General features: G+C 54.9%; 1 protein-coding gene across 5 annotated transcripts in view; it reads left to right on the top strand.

The window, feature by feature from the left end:
• The window catches only part of FAM178B (family with sequence similarity 178 member B), a 108861-nt gene that overhangs the window by 68982 nt on the left and 25707 nt on the right, over nt 1-14172 (top strand). For 4 of the 5 annotated variants that reach the window (XM_070798228.1, XM_070798227.1, XM_070798225.1 and 1 more), the window contains exon 13: nt 8923-9010. In XM_070798228.1, the coding sequence (XP_070654329.1) occupies nt 8923-9010 (88 nt within the window). Of the gene's footprint in view, nt 1-8922; nt 9011-10687; nt 11753-14172 lie in introns of those variants that run through there. The other variant, XM_019969731.2, reaches the window with a different exon arrangement.

The raw sequence follows: 14172 nt of genomic DNA, 5'->3' as shown, positions 1-14172 counted from the left end.
GGGCTCCGGTGCCCTTGGCAGATGCTCCTTAAATACTCGGAGTGAATATCGTGGAACAGACTTACCTGCTTTCGAACAGACACACCACGTAGGGTAAACCCTGCTGTTGAGCACTTTGCTGAGAAAGAGGGCTCCTCATCGGGGCGGATATTATTTATTCATTTATTTAGAAGTTGTATTTCTTTTTTCTGAATAGATAAAGCACTCCAATTGGACAAAATTCAAGGACCAGGGAGTGCCTCTAGAAAACGCACCCGTCCCCCTCCCCCACGCCTGTGCCACCCAGCCTGTCCCCATTTCTCGTCTGCTCTTGCACACAGCTTGTCCTCCCCGCCCCTCTTTCCACTTCAGCGTGGGTTTTGGCAGCCGTTGCAAACTGGATGGGAAAGAGCCCCTAACTCTTTTCCACAGCTGCCCTGTGTTTCCTGTGGTCTCAGTTGGCTGCCCCCTCCCCTCGCCATGCCCCCGTGTTGGTGGCCTTGTCCCCCCTCCCTCGCTGGCGGCTGAGCCACTGGGCTCGGTGCCCAGACCGACCCGGGAAGGAGGGCGTATTGTTGTGTGAGGGGCTGCCACTGCCTCTGTCTGCCGACTAGTTAAGTGCAAACGATCAACTCACCAACACTGCTGTGCTGCCCGCGCTCTCCCCAACCTCCTCAACCAGGGATGCGGTGTTAAGCTGAAGGCAAAGTGGAGCGTAGCAGTGAAAAATGAGAGTACAAACCAGTGTCCTTCAAGCAGCCCCATCTCCCACAACCGTTGCCTCTCCACGTCACCCTCCAAGGCTGGCCGAAGCTCGCCATCTCCAATCTCTTACCACTGTGACCGTCCCCATGCTGTCTGGCAGTGGGATCCTGCTCCTGGTGCACATCTGGCCCTGTCACTCCTTCGCTTAAAATCCTTCAGACTTCTGTGCCCAGGATGAAATTCAAACAGCCCTGCCTGGTGTGCTAGGGCCTTCCTGCCTGCTTTCCAGAACCTTCCATGTCCCTCCATGTTCCCCAGCCCCTCAACCCCTGCAGGCTTCCACACTCCAGCCCTATCCAGAAGCTGTGCCACTACCCAAACCCATGAGGAGCAGTTGTCTCGAACGTTTCAGTCTGTTTCCTCTTCGCCGAAAAGCCTCTTTGCCTGGTCGGTGCTTCCTCAACCCCAAGACTAGGCTCCGAGGAGGCAGCTCCGCTTTGTAGAAACCTCTGGATGCAGAATCCTGGTTGTTGGTGCCCTTGGTTGACGCCTTGGGCTGTGAGTGTCCTGAGGACAGGGGCTGTGACTTTGCACTCTGGGTCCCTGGAATCCTGGCACAGAAGAGGGAGCTTGCTGGTGGAGAGCTGGCTTCTGAAGGGCAGATTTCAAAAAGCAGAGAGAGCGAGAATTTTTTAGTAGCAGATTCCAAAGACAGAGTGGCTCCGGTGGGCCAGAAGATCCTACAGTAAGACTTTGAACATGGATTGCAAATGGACCCAGCGAAGGAAAAAGCAGGAAGTATTAATAGCTAGAGACGGCAAGGTCTGCACCCAGAGCTCATCATGCATGATCTCGGATCTTGAAAGATACAGGAGAGAAAGAAGGCAAGGCACATGGAAAAATAACATGAACCAGATGAACCGCTGACAGTTCTTTTGGGAATAGCTAAAGCCCACGGAAGGAGCTTCTGTATGTGTGTGTATATATATATATATATATATATATATATATATATATTTTTTTTTTTTTTTTTTTTTTTTTTGCCACACTGAGAGGCATGTGGGATCTTAGTTCCCTGACCAGGGATTGAACCCACACCCCCTGCAGTGGAAGCGTGGAGTCCTAACCACTGGACCGCCAGGGATGTCCCCTGTGTAGTTATTTTTGGTGCGAGGAGCACTCTTCTGGGCTGACAGGGAAATGATAACCCTGGTGAAGAGAGAACAACACCATGTAATTCCTGTTTTGTTTCTGTCTTCTTTGTGAAGGAGCCTAATTTTTCACCTGGACTAGAATATTGATCAAAGGGGATTGCAGCCTGTAATAGCAGGGGGAGACAGGATGGCAGCATCTAACTGGGTGGGATGAGTTGAGGTCCCCTCCACGTCCGTCCTGCACGACGTGGGGGTGCCCTGACTCCACAGAGACCTCTGGGGAAGGGAGAGCTCCCCGGGGGTGAAGAAGAAGAGTGTCCTTCTTCACTCAGCGCTGTGGACTTGACGTGTTCCTCAACAGAACTCCCCAGGGGAAAGCTTGTGAGCGCATACATAGAAAAGGAAGCCCTGCTCTCTAGGATTCCTAAGAATAAATCATGCCAGCCTAGCCGCATTTAGTTTTTGATAGGCTAACCAGAATACCCTGGAGAGGGCTGTCTGGATTCTGTAGGGCATTTGATGGAGATGCACTTCCTATCTTGCCACAACACACAGAAGCGTGGGCTGAAGAGTGATGTCCAATTAGACGGACTCGTCGTCAGAAGGTGCCACTGGCCATCAGAGTCCACCTGGAGGACAGGTCTGGGCACCACCCAGAACTCTGTCTCCACTGACAGGCAGGCCAGCACAGACCCAAGGTCTTGGACGAGGCCATTAACAGAACAGTGGTCGGGTTCATACATAACATGAAGGCAACTGACAGTGAAGATCCCTGAAGATCTCGAAAGACCATAATGATGGGCTGAGTGGGAGAGAAAGACTGAGCTGCACAATGAAGAACAGGATCTAGGAAACGGGATTGGGCAGTCAGGTGTGTGAACTAGACTTTGGGCTCAACCTGTCAAGAGCGTATCGTCGAGGGGCTCCCCCCAAAATAAGGGTCCACTTCAGTTCTGAGCGCCTTGCTTGATGAGAAAGAATGTCAACAACCTCAAGGGCTTTCAGAAGAACCCACCCAGAATGGCAAAAAGATTCCAAAAGACAGAAGAGTAGCTGTTGCACTAGAGGGAAGGGATAGTGTGCGAAGTATGGCAACTGTTTTTTTTTTTAATATTTATTTATTTGTGCTGGGTCTTAGTTGCAGCATGTGGAATCTAATTTTCTGACCAAGGATCGAACCCGGGCCCCCTGCTCTGGGAGCGCAGTCTTAGCCACTGGACCACCAGGGAAGTCCCTGGCGACTTCTCTTCAAGTATGCGGAGGCCCTGACTGAATGGACCGATATGCGGGTCCCGGGACACGAGACCAGGTGACTTTTCAGGTGTTGTTAGGGGTCTAGGTTTCATCATAATACCAGAAAGAGAGAAAGGGAGGGAGGAAGGGAGAGAGGAGGATGGCAGTCCAGATGTGACTGTCGATGTGAACTTTGTTTGCTAAGGGCAGTCACCTTGTTTGGTTATAATGTACATGCAGGAGAGGACATATCAGAGGTGGACACTGGGCACTGCGCCAGGTCTGTGCAGCCACCACTGCGCCACCAGCCAGAAACACCTGCTCCCCTAGAAGGTCCCTGGACCCCTCCCAGGCATTCGCTCTCCGAAAAGAACCACTTCGGCAGCTTTCGTCCCATGGATTTGTTGTGCTGAGCTTCAGACTCGGGTCCCAGTGGGACCATACAGTGTTCTGCCTCGTATCTGGCTCCCCTGGCATGGCCAGCACTTGTGGGCATAAGTCATGGCAAAGCCAGCGATCATAGACAGCTCCTTCACGTTGCCCTGTGGGAGCCCCCTGTGTGGGTCCGAGGCTGGCTGCATGCCGCCTTCTCTTCCTGTCAGCCCTGTGCTGTGTTCACGTTTGTGCCCCAGTGGGTGTGAGATGACCGGGCAGACGTCTGAGGAGGTGACCCGCACCTCTGAGCCCAGGCCCCCATCTGCCTGCCCGGGTAACACGTGCTCACATGCAAGACAGGAGACTCCAGGGGAAGGACCGGGGGGCAGGTGGCTGAGAGAAGGCAGTGCGGGTGAGGGGGCCTGAGCGGCCCAGGAGAGGCAGGCCCGCTGTTGGCCTGGGGCAGGGTGTTGGGCAGTGTTTCCACCGGGAACCAGCCGCAGTGGTTGCTTCCTGAACTGCCCTGGAGACATGGAAAAGGCCGCTCACACATTTGGCCAGATGCCCGATGGCCTTTCTGGGCAGTTCAGCTTCGGCAGGGCCCAGTTCCCGTCTAAAGGGGCTGCGTTGACCTGTGTGGTGGTCCTGGCACCCTCCTGGCCCTTGCGGGCATGGTGCCTTTGCTGCCCCCAGGGCCCCAGCAGGCTGCCCCTTGCAGGACCTGGGGGGAGAGAGGCTGGAGGCTGGGAAACTGAGCGCCTGTGCTCCACGTCTGACCGGGCTCTGCTGTCGGTTTGGAAAAGTCATTTCCAAACCTCCCTGCGCCTTAGGCCCCTCCGTGTGCTGATCCAGCGTCCTGGTCTTGCAGCGGCCCGCAGGGTGGAGGGGGCAGGCCGCTGAAGGGGCCTGGCCTGGTGTGAGCGCAGTGGGCTGAGCCCGTTGCCTTATATGACAGTAGCTGGGAAGGTTCCAGGGCTTTCTGCGTCCTCCTTTGTCCGCCTGTTTTGAGTTCCTGGGAGGCCTCCCGGGTGGGGTCAACCACCCGAGCCGCAGGCCTCGCCCCACTCCCACCCTCCTCCCTGCCCCCGCCCCTGCTTGTGCCCTGTGCAGTTTGGGTGGTGGTTGGGATGAGTCTTGGCTTTTCCTCCTCTGACCAGTAACTTCTCAGTGTAAAATTGAAAACCGGTCCTGTCTCCCTGTCTGTGTCCCAGTGGGAACTGAGAGGGCAGGGGACTGTGTTTAGAAGGCAGAGAAGGGCCGTGGGGATGAAAGGCAGTGGGCAAGCAGGGAACGCCGCCCGCAGATGTGGGTTTCTTTCATCCATTCGTCCCCTCGGTGCTCTTTCTAGCGCTTTGCTCTTTATTTTTCACCCCCGGACAACAGCTCTGTCCGCCTCTTCCTCCTGGAACCAGCCCTGGCTCTGCCTGCACCCCCGTCCAGGGTCGGCCCCTCCCCTCCCGCTGTGGGCAGGAGCGCTGCCGAAGGCTCGGATTTGGGTTAATGAAGCCCAGATGCTGGACTTCTGACTCCCGCTGCAAGTTCGCCTTGCAGCAGCGGCTGGAGGGGCTGCAGGGTCCGTCTACCTCCCACTGTGCTCCGGCCCAGCTGCTGCCGGGCCGGGCTGGCGGGGAACAGCTGGAGAGCAGGTTCTGGCAGACAGTGCTGCGGTGGTGGGCGGAGCCCAAGGAGAGACGGGGTGGAGCTCCGGATGTGGGGCGGGGCCCTGCCTGCCTTCACCCGCAGAAGGCTGGTATGGGGGGCGCTGGATGAGGGGCTCTTGCTTTCTGTCTCTTGGCGGAGTCCAGGTGGGATTGCCTCTCCCCAGGACTCAGGTGGTCGGTGGGAACACTGACGCGCTCTGCAGAGGGAACCAGGGTCAGAGAGGGCCCTGCGCTGCCTAATGGCAGCTCTTGCCAGTCCAGGATGGCTGATCTCTCTCAGGGACGCCAGATACAACACAAAGATCACATGGGAGGAAGTTATGCTAAGGAATTATTCCTTGTCTGTAGAATATTATTATTCCTTATCTATAAGAAATTCAAATTTAACTGGGCATCCTATATCATCCTATAACTCTGGGAGATAGTGAGGGACAGGGAGGCCGGCATGCTGCCAGTCCATGGGGTCGCAGAGTTGGACACCACTTAGCGACTGAACAACAACCACCACCTGTATTTTTATTGGCTAAACTGGGCAATCCTTAGCCCACCCCCACCCCCACCCCGCTGAACTTCTTTAAGTAATCGTTCTGTTGAATTGCAGCATACAAACAAAACACCGACTGTAAGTGTGTCCTCAGCGAGTTTTCACAAGTCCAACACACGTAGCACCCAGAACGAAAGGAGGGGATTCCCCGGCAGTCCAGTGGTTAGGGCTCTTTTCACTGCTGGGCACAGGTTCAATCCCTGGTCGGGGAACTAAGATCCTGCAAGCCATGTGGTGCGACCAAAAAAAAAGGAAATAAAATGAAACGTGAACAGAACCTGCCCCCCACCAAGGATAGCAGGATCCCCGTTTTTGTACTTAATCATACACATGTACTCTTTTGTAATGGCTTCTTCCGCACAGCGCTGTGAGGTCACCCACGCTGCTGGGTGGAAGGAATCCTGGCTCATCCATGGTTGTTGAGTGCTGCAGATGGAGTCCAGTCGTCTGTCCATTCGTGCACCGACATTGCACGTCTGCCTCTCTGTTTTTTCCTGCGTTGTATCTCTGTGCCAGGGAGGAGGACTGCTGGGTTGTGGGTGAGCAGGTCTCGCCCGGCAGGTGACCGAGCTGGGTGTGCGCGTTTGTGTCCCCACCAGCTGTGTGGGAGCGTCCCCTGCTCTTTCTCACGGCTGCCCTTCTGGTAAGGGGCACTGCTGCCTGATGCTGTTTTTTGTTTGTTTTTTTAGATCAAGAGCTTCTTGCATTGTTGATTCCTCTGATTTTCTTGAATAAGAATATAAATAAGGTGCCTGCTTCAGGTACCACCTGCTCAGCCCCATGGGAAGTTGGAGGAGGCCATTCCCACCTCCGTTCCCCACCACCCAGGAGCTCCCCACCCCCGCCACATGAGGCCAGGATGGGTGCAGGCCCTGGGGGAGTTGCAGGGGCGCCTTCAGCCCCCCTGAGGGGGCGCCAGGCTCAGTCCTGCCTCCCCCAAGTACTTCTTTGGGGAGACGCCATTTCCGAGGACTGCCTGCAGCCTGCCGTCCCCTTGTGCCACCCTTCTGTTCCTTGTGGTGTCCTTCCGGGATGGGGGCGGGGGCGCCCGCGGGGTCCCTCCAGCAGTGTTGCTGCTCGAGGGCATGTCTCCTCTATGGAGCTGGTTCTGACCCAAGTGTTTTCCACCATGTTCCTTCGGTTTCCTCCGGCTCTAGGGGACACAAACGCGCACATCCACCTCGGTGGCCGGGCTTTCTGGTGATAGCTTTCTGTGGGAATTAGAGACTGTGGCCACAGCAGAATCCATGTCAGGGGCTGACCTCTGCTGCCCGTGGGGGCCACAAATGTGTCGAAGTGTGAGGAAGATGTAACCCTCCCACCCCGCCTCCCATCGCCCCCTCCAGCCCCTCCTGGCCACTGCCACCCCCAGTCCCATCCTCTGGTCTCTACTCCCCTCTTCTCTCTCCCCTTACTCACCCCAGCCCTCAGGGACCCATGAAAGCCAGAGCCCGACCAAGTCAAAGGCCTCTTTTGGTAAATGTCACATTGCACTTGAAAATATGTGGGTTATTTTCACTTATCTTTCGATACTGATTTCTAATATAATTCCACTGATAACAGATTCTATGATTTTAATACCTTTAGACCATGAAAAGTTTGCACCTTGTTTTATGTCCCTGGATATGTTCCAGTATCTCCTAGTTAATAGTCTATGGAAACTTGAATAGAATTTGTATCCTACTTGCGTGAAAATTATGTAAATCTTAATGCTATTGAATTGGTTTGTGGTGCTTTTCAGGCCTACTGTATCCTTCTACTTTTCTGTATATCCATTCTATTAATTTTTGAGAATTTGATATTGAAACTCGAATTAAAAATCTTAATCTACTTAAAAAATCATTGTAATACATAGTGATGGTGGTGGTGGTTTAGTCACTGCCGTGTCTGACTCTTTGCGACCCCATAGACTGTAGCCTGCCAGGCTCCTCTGTCTGTGGGATTCTCCAGTCAAGAATACTGGAGTGTGTTGCCATTTTCTTCTCCAGGGGATCTTCCCTACCCAGGCATCAAACCCTGGTCACCTGCGTTGCAGGTGGATTCTTTACTACTGAACTACAAGGAAAGCCCCAATATATCGTGGCTGCTGCTGCTGCTGCTGCTAAGTTGCTTCAGTTGTGTCCAACTCTGTGTGACCCTATAGACGGCAGCCCACCAGACTCCTTTGTCCACGGGATTCTCCAGGCAAGAAGACTAGAATGGGTTGCCATTTCCTTCTCCAAATATATCATGGAGCTATGTGTAACTTTGTTCTGTATTTTCCAAGTCTCCTGTAAGTGTGTTATCATATTTTCATAATTTAAAAAATAAAATAGAAAGAAAAAATCAGAGCCATAAACATTAGCATCTGAAATCCCCATTATAAGGCTTTACTGTAGAAGAGCCGGTACCCACTCCACCCTGAGGGAATCAGTCAGGACTGGCGCTAGTCTTAGGAGCACAGCTCAGACTTGCTGAAGAAGCAAAGGGGACTTTATCCGCTGACTGCATAGGTCTGGGGGTTGGAGGCTTCAGGCAGGGAGGGCTCTATCTCTACTTGCTTCATCCTCCAGCCTCCTCGACCCCTGCCCCAGCCCCCCAGAGAGGCAGGGTGGGCACCAGGGACTATAGAAGCCCCTCCCAACAGATTAGTGGCCCTGCTGGAAGAGCACTCACTCCACTGGTCCCAGTCGAGACCTGGAGGCCCCTTCGCAGTGGCTTGAACACAGGGGCTGATGGGCCAGGCCCGGCTCACATGCTCGCCTGGGAACCCGAATCTGGGCTGGGGGTGGGAGTGAGGGGACTCTCCAAAGAAAAATCACTGGATACTGGGTGGAAAAAAAACAACAAAATGTGGCCTCACCAGCCCCGATCACCCACTTTCTACCACCTTCCACAGGCTGAAAGATCTTAACACTGCAAAGGAAAAAAAGGACGATGGTCTGTACAGAAGTGGTTGAACGGTATCTCTGTGTAGCACAGACTTATAGAGAAAAAGAAAAAACTAAGAAGAAAAACACTACTATGCTAGCCTCTGAAATCACCACCTTTTTTTTCATTAATTATTTTGTTTTTGCTTATTTTTAAACTTTCCCATCTGGCATGTTTTTTATGACTTCTAAAATAAATCATAAATGCTGGAAACCAAAGGAGAAAGCTAAAATTCCCCAGACAGAGGGGCTCTGCTCCCTCTCGGTGTGTGTCCTACACTTCCCTGCCCACCCCCCGACCTTAACCCCCACAAGCCCAGCAGAGTGCATGCCCTCAGTCCCTGTCTCCCCTTCTCCCGCAGGCAGCTTCGAGGCCAGCTCAGCCTCCTGGTCATGGCACGGCTGCTGAACCAGCAAGAGAGGCTCTCTCTCTGGCAGGAGAAGGCCCAGGTAAGTGTTTGCCTCAGCATCCTCTGGGGGCTGGGGGAAGCCGGCCAGCCCCTCCTGCCACTTTTCCTGAAGGTTGGGAGCCTCAGGCCAGGGAAGTTCAAGGTGGGTTTGCCTTTTCTGCTCACATCCTTGCATCTAACAGTCACTTTCTGCACGCCTACTCTGTGCCAGCCACTGAGGATAAAGCAATGAGCTGGAAGCCGGTATTGCTTTTTTTAAAGCTGTGGTAAAATATACATAACATAAAATTTACTATTTTGACTTTTTTTTTTTTTTTTTTTACTACCTTAACAATTTTCGTGTGTGTTCGTTAGTTACTCAGTCGTGTCCAGCTCTTTGTGTCCCATGGGCTGCAGCCCTGCCAGACTCCTCCGTCCATGGAACTTTCCAGGCAAGAATACTGGAGTGAGTTGCCATTCTCTTCTTCAGAAGATCTTCCTGACGCAGGGATGGAACCCAGGCCTCCTGCACCACAGGCAGAGTCTTTAACTATCAGGGCCCCCAAGGAATATTTACTCATTTGGCTGCACTCGGCCTTAGTTGGGGATGTTGGATCTTTTTTTCCTCCAAACTTTAAACCTTTTGTCCTGTATTGGGGTGTAGCCGCTTAACAATGTTGTGGTAGTTTCAGGTGAACAGAAAGGGGCTCAGCCGCACATATAGATGTTTCCATTCTCCCCCAAAGCCGCCCCCCATCCAGGTCACCACATAACATTAAGCAGAGCTCCCTGTGCTACACAGTGGGTCCTTACTGGTTATCCATTTTAAATATAGCACTGTGTACAAATTCATCCCAAACTCCCTAACTGTCCCTTCCCCCCAGCAACTGCATGCAGGATCTTTAATTGCAGCATGCAGGGTCTGGTTCCCTGACCAGGGATTGAACCCGGGCCCTCTGCCTTGGGAGCTTGGAGTCTTAGCCGCTTAGCACCAGGGAAGTCCCCATCTTAGCAGTTTTAAGTGCAGAGCTCTAACCATTCTGAAGGACCACTGTCCATCTCCCAAACAGAAACTCTGCGCCTGCTGGCCTCCGACTCCCGTTCCCTCCTCCCCAGCCCCAGCGTCTGTGACGTTTATAGGTGGAAGAACGACGAAGGTGAAAACGAATACGGCTGTGAGCACTGCCTGCTCTCCCACGTCAGCGCGCTGGGCGCAGCGGGGAGGAAGGGCCTTCTTTCCTTGCTCTCCCATGTCAGCGTGCTGGGCGCAGCGGGGAGGAAGGGTCTTCTTTCCTTTTCCCTCTTCTCTCCAGGAAGCTCTGATTGCAATCTCTTTGCAGCTCAGAGAGCAGTAGTTAAGGGGCCCTGGAGGCAGCGTGGGTCAGAACCGCCCAGGATGTGGGGTGGGGGGAGGCCTGGGGGGCCTGGGGGGAAGGTGAGAATGCTCTTACCTGCCTCCAACCCCAGTAGTCTCCCTGGAACCCATAAGACTTGCCGGGGACAGCTGAGCCATCTAGCTCCGCCGCGTGAGCCAGGCGAGGCAGTCCCAGGGAAAGGCTGAGTCTCTAGTCACTGGAGGTGCACACGGCACGGCAGCATCACCCCTTGGCCAGAGTGCCGAGAATGTTCTGGACCCTCCTGGGGTGGGGTGGCCTGAGAGACCACAGTCCCAGTGCAGGAGCTCAGAAAGGTGACTGGTTGGGTGGGCTCATCCAAGTGGGCCCTGGCTTTGCCCCGGCTGCCCCCTCTGCCTTTCACGCTTTTCCCCTGCAAAAGGCGCAGGGCAAGCTTGGCAGGAGTTTCTGGTCACTTCAGTTCCAGTTGAAGTGTCACCTCCTCCAGGAAGCCTTTCCTGACCACCCAACCCAAAGTGCCCTGGCATCAGCACCCTATTTGAAAGTACTCATGGTGCTCACTGGGCTTCCCTGGTAGCTCAGCTGGTAAAGGATTCACCTGCAGGAGACCTGGGTTTGATCCCTGGGTCAGGAAGATCCCCTGGAGAAGGGAATGGCAACCCACTCCAGTATTCTTGCCTGGAGAATCCCATGGATAGAGGAGCCTGGTGGGCTACAGTTCATGGGGTCGCAGAGAATCAGACATGACTGAGCGATTAAGCACACACAGCACATGATGCTCACCTCCTGAATAATTTTTTAATTTATTCAGGGTCTATGTTACACACAGAGAGACACACACACACACCCAAGAGCAGCTCCCTGAGTGCAAGGACCAAATGGTCTATGCTCACTCTTGCTTATCAGCTCCTAGCACAGTACCTGGCACACACAGGACCTCAGCACACACTCGTGGGCTGAGGGAACCCAGGGCTGAGCTCCAGGGTGTTCAAGGATGGTTCCCCAGGCAGAGAGCTTGAGAAGGACAGTGAGGAGTTGAGGGGTGGCCTGCACACTGGGCCTGATGACAGAGCCTCTGCGAGAAAGAGGACGGAGGGACCAGACAGGTGCAGGGCAGGCAGAGATGCGGTGGGAGCGAGACCAGTGGTCCCAGGAGGCCCCGGGCGACGGAGGCAGCCTAACAGACAGGCACTGCAGGGCAACCTGTGAACTCTGCAGAGAAGCGAGAGCAGGTGCGAGGCCAGAGTGTCGAGATCGGAAAAGGCAGGACCGGCCGCAGGTGGGGGGTGGGAGTAGCCACCTTCTGGCGGCACTTGGCAGCAACCAGGAAAACACAGGCTGGCTAGAGCGTCAGGGCCAGGTCAAGGCTTGGGGTTTTGTTTTGATTTGTTTTTTGGCTGGAGCTTGTGCAGCGGAGAGTGTGGGGAGCGTGATGAAGGCCGGAGAGGGTGAGGAGAGTGGTGTAGGGGGAGCGCTGGGGGTCTGGGCCTGGGGGGGACCCGCAGGGGAGGCAGGTGAGCAGGGCTGGCGGGGGTGGGAGGCAGGCCTCCCCCAGGGAGAGCTGGCCTGGGTGCTCCCAGCCTGTCCGGCCAGGCCCAGCCCTGCCCGGTGGGTCCCAGCTCCAGGACTGTCCTGCCACACCAGTCACCCACCTGCCCGCATGCCCACCATGCATTCATGAAACCCCAGTGGTGCACCTCTCGTGTACAGGCTCCGCACCCGGAGACAACCTCAAAGGAGAGGCTGTGAGCGAGCCAGGCTGAGGACACAATGACTAATTCTGGCCCAGGCAGCCAAGTGGCTTCCAGAGACGTCCTGAACCAGGTCCTGAAGGATGAGTCAGTGCTTGTGCAGAGGAGCTGAGACCATCAGCAGGCAGGCAGTGCAGCGCGTGCAGACCCACGCCAGACGGAAGGGGAGGACGGACCGGCTGGGGTCTGCCTCAGCCATCCCTCCTGCGCGCTTCCCCGTCTGTCCTCCCTGCAAGCCCAGGGCGGCCGCACGGCCTCCTCCCAGGTCTCCGGGCTGCAAGCGCTCCCCTTTCCAGTTGGGCCTGTCAGACGGTTCCTTAGGAGACACGCCTTCAAAGGGTCGCCTCAAGCCCAGAGCCACCCACGTCCCGCCCACATGCCCCCTTTCCCCACTTCTCCTCGAAGCCCTGGCTGCCAGGGCTGCCCCCGCCTTCCTCACAGGCCAGCCTGGCCGCCCTCTGCACGCGGCTTTGTGCCCAGGGCACTTCTTCCTTTCCACCCATCACATGCCAACCAGAGTGTTGGCTCTAACGTGCCACGGAGCACAGCTGAGCCCCGGTGCCCTGTACAGGACTCGCCTCTTGCAGCAGGCCCAGTGGTCAGGTCTGGTTCTCTTGTCCCCGCTTTGCTGTTGTTCAGTCGCTCAGTCACGTCCCACTCTTCGCAGCCCCATGGACTGAGGCACACCAGGCTTCCCTGTCTTTCACCATCTACTGGACTTTGCTCAAATTCATGTCCATTGAGTCAGTGATGCCATCCACATTTACAGATAGGGAAACGGAGGCAGGTACAACTAGGAAATTTCTCAGGGTCACGAGGTGGAAGAACCGTGAAGCTAGGATGCATAACCCAGGTGCCCTGACTGCAGAGTCTGTGCCCTGGACCCCTGCAGCGTGCCGCCTCTGCTCGTCCAGCCCCTTCCTCCTCGGCTCCCATTGTGGGGACAGCCTGAACCATACCTGCTGCTTCATGCCGATGCACCCAGCTGGTGCCTTGAACTTTGGTCCCAGACGGCAGACAGGAGGACAAGGGCCAGCCCTCCCACTTCCTTCATCCATATATACAGGCTTGATTTTTGCTGTTGTTGTTTAGTCGCTAAATCATGTCTGACTCTCTTGTGACCTCCATGGACTGTAGCCCTCCAGGCTTCTCTGTCCATGGGATTTCCCAGGCAAGAATACTGGAGTGGGTTGCCATTTCCTCCTCCGAGGGATCTTCACAGCCCAGGGATCGAATCTCTGTCTTACTTGCTTGATAAACCTTAGCAATTGACTCACCGTGAAGGGCAGTTCAAGGGGTGAGAACGGGCTCACCAGAGGAGAAGGTCTGGGGTGAGTGCCCAGGCAGGGGCTTTCGGGGCATTGCTGGGCAGGAGGAGCCCCCAGGGCCTGGATGGGTTGCGTTTCTGTCTGAGGCTGCAGCCTAAGGCCCCAGGAGCAGAAGCGGGTGCTGGAGAACTGAATCTGAGGGACAGGACTTCTGTAGGTGGTTGGAACACACCAGCCCCAAGGCTTGCATCTTCCAGGAGAGTCTTAGGATCAAACTGCTTCTTTCTTGTTGCTCCTGTGAATCCTGAGAATATCCCAGAAACAGCAGGGTTTGGACTCCAGGCACCAGTGTGCTCCAGACACAGCTCAGGGTGTGGAAGACACAGCCCTGAACAGAGCTCAGTCCCTCCCTCCTAGAACTCTCCGGGAGACAGACACAGGCACCAGGACAGAAGCAAATCTTTGGCATTCCAGATGGTGCTAAGTGCTGTGGAGAAAAATAAAGCCTGATAAAGAGGAGAAGGGAGTGTTGGGAGAAGACGCTGCTTTATAGTAATGAACAGAGAAGGGGACATCTGAGCACAGACCTGAAGAAGTCACACAGGTTTCTTGGGGGGAAGACATTCCAGGCAGAGGGAACAGCATGTGTAAAGGCACTGGAGCAGACAAAGGCCTCTTAGATGAGAGAAAAGGCAAGGCCAGTGTGGCTGCAGCAGAGGGCTGAGAGTGGAGTAAGAGGCGTTGAAGCCAGAGGGGTAAGTGGGGACTCAGGAGAGAGCTGGACTTCCGTGCCAAAGTGGAGAGCTGCAGGAAGGTGTTGATAACAGGAGAGACATAACTTGATTCATA

The sequence above is a fragment of the Bos indicus genome, chromosome 11, assembly GCF_029378745.1.
Source record: "Bos indicus isolate NIAB-ARS_2022 breed Sahiwal x Tharparkar chromosome 11, NIAB-ARS_B.indTharparkar_mat_pri_1.0, whole genome shotgun sequence".
NCBI lineage: Eukaryota > Metazoa > Chordata > Mammalia > Artiodactyla > Bovidae > Bos > Bos indicus.
Note: the sequence above shows the minus strand (reverse complement) of the source record. Positions and strands in the feature narration are given on the sequence as shown.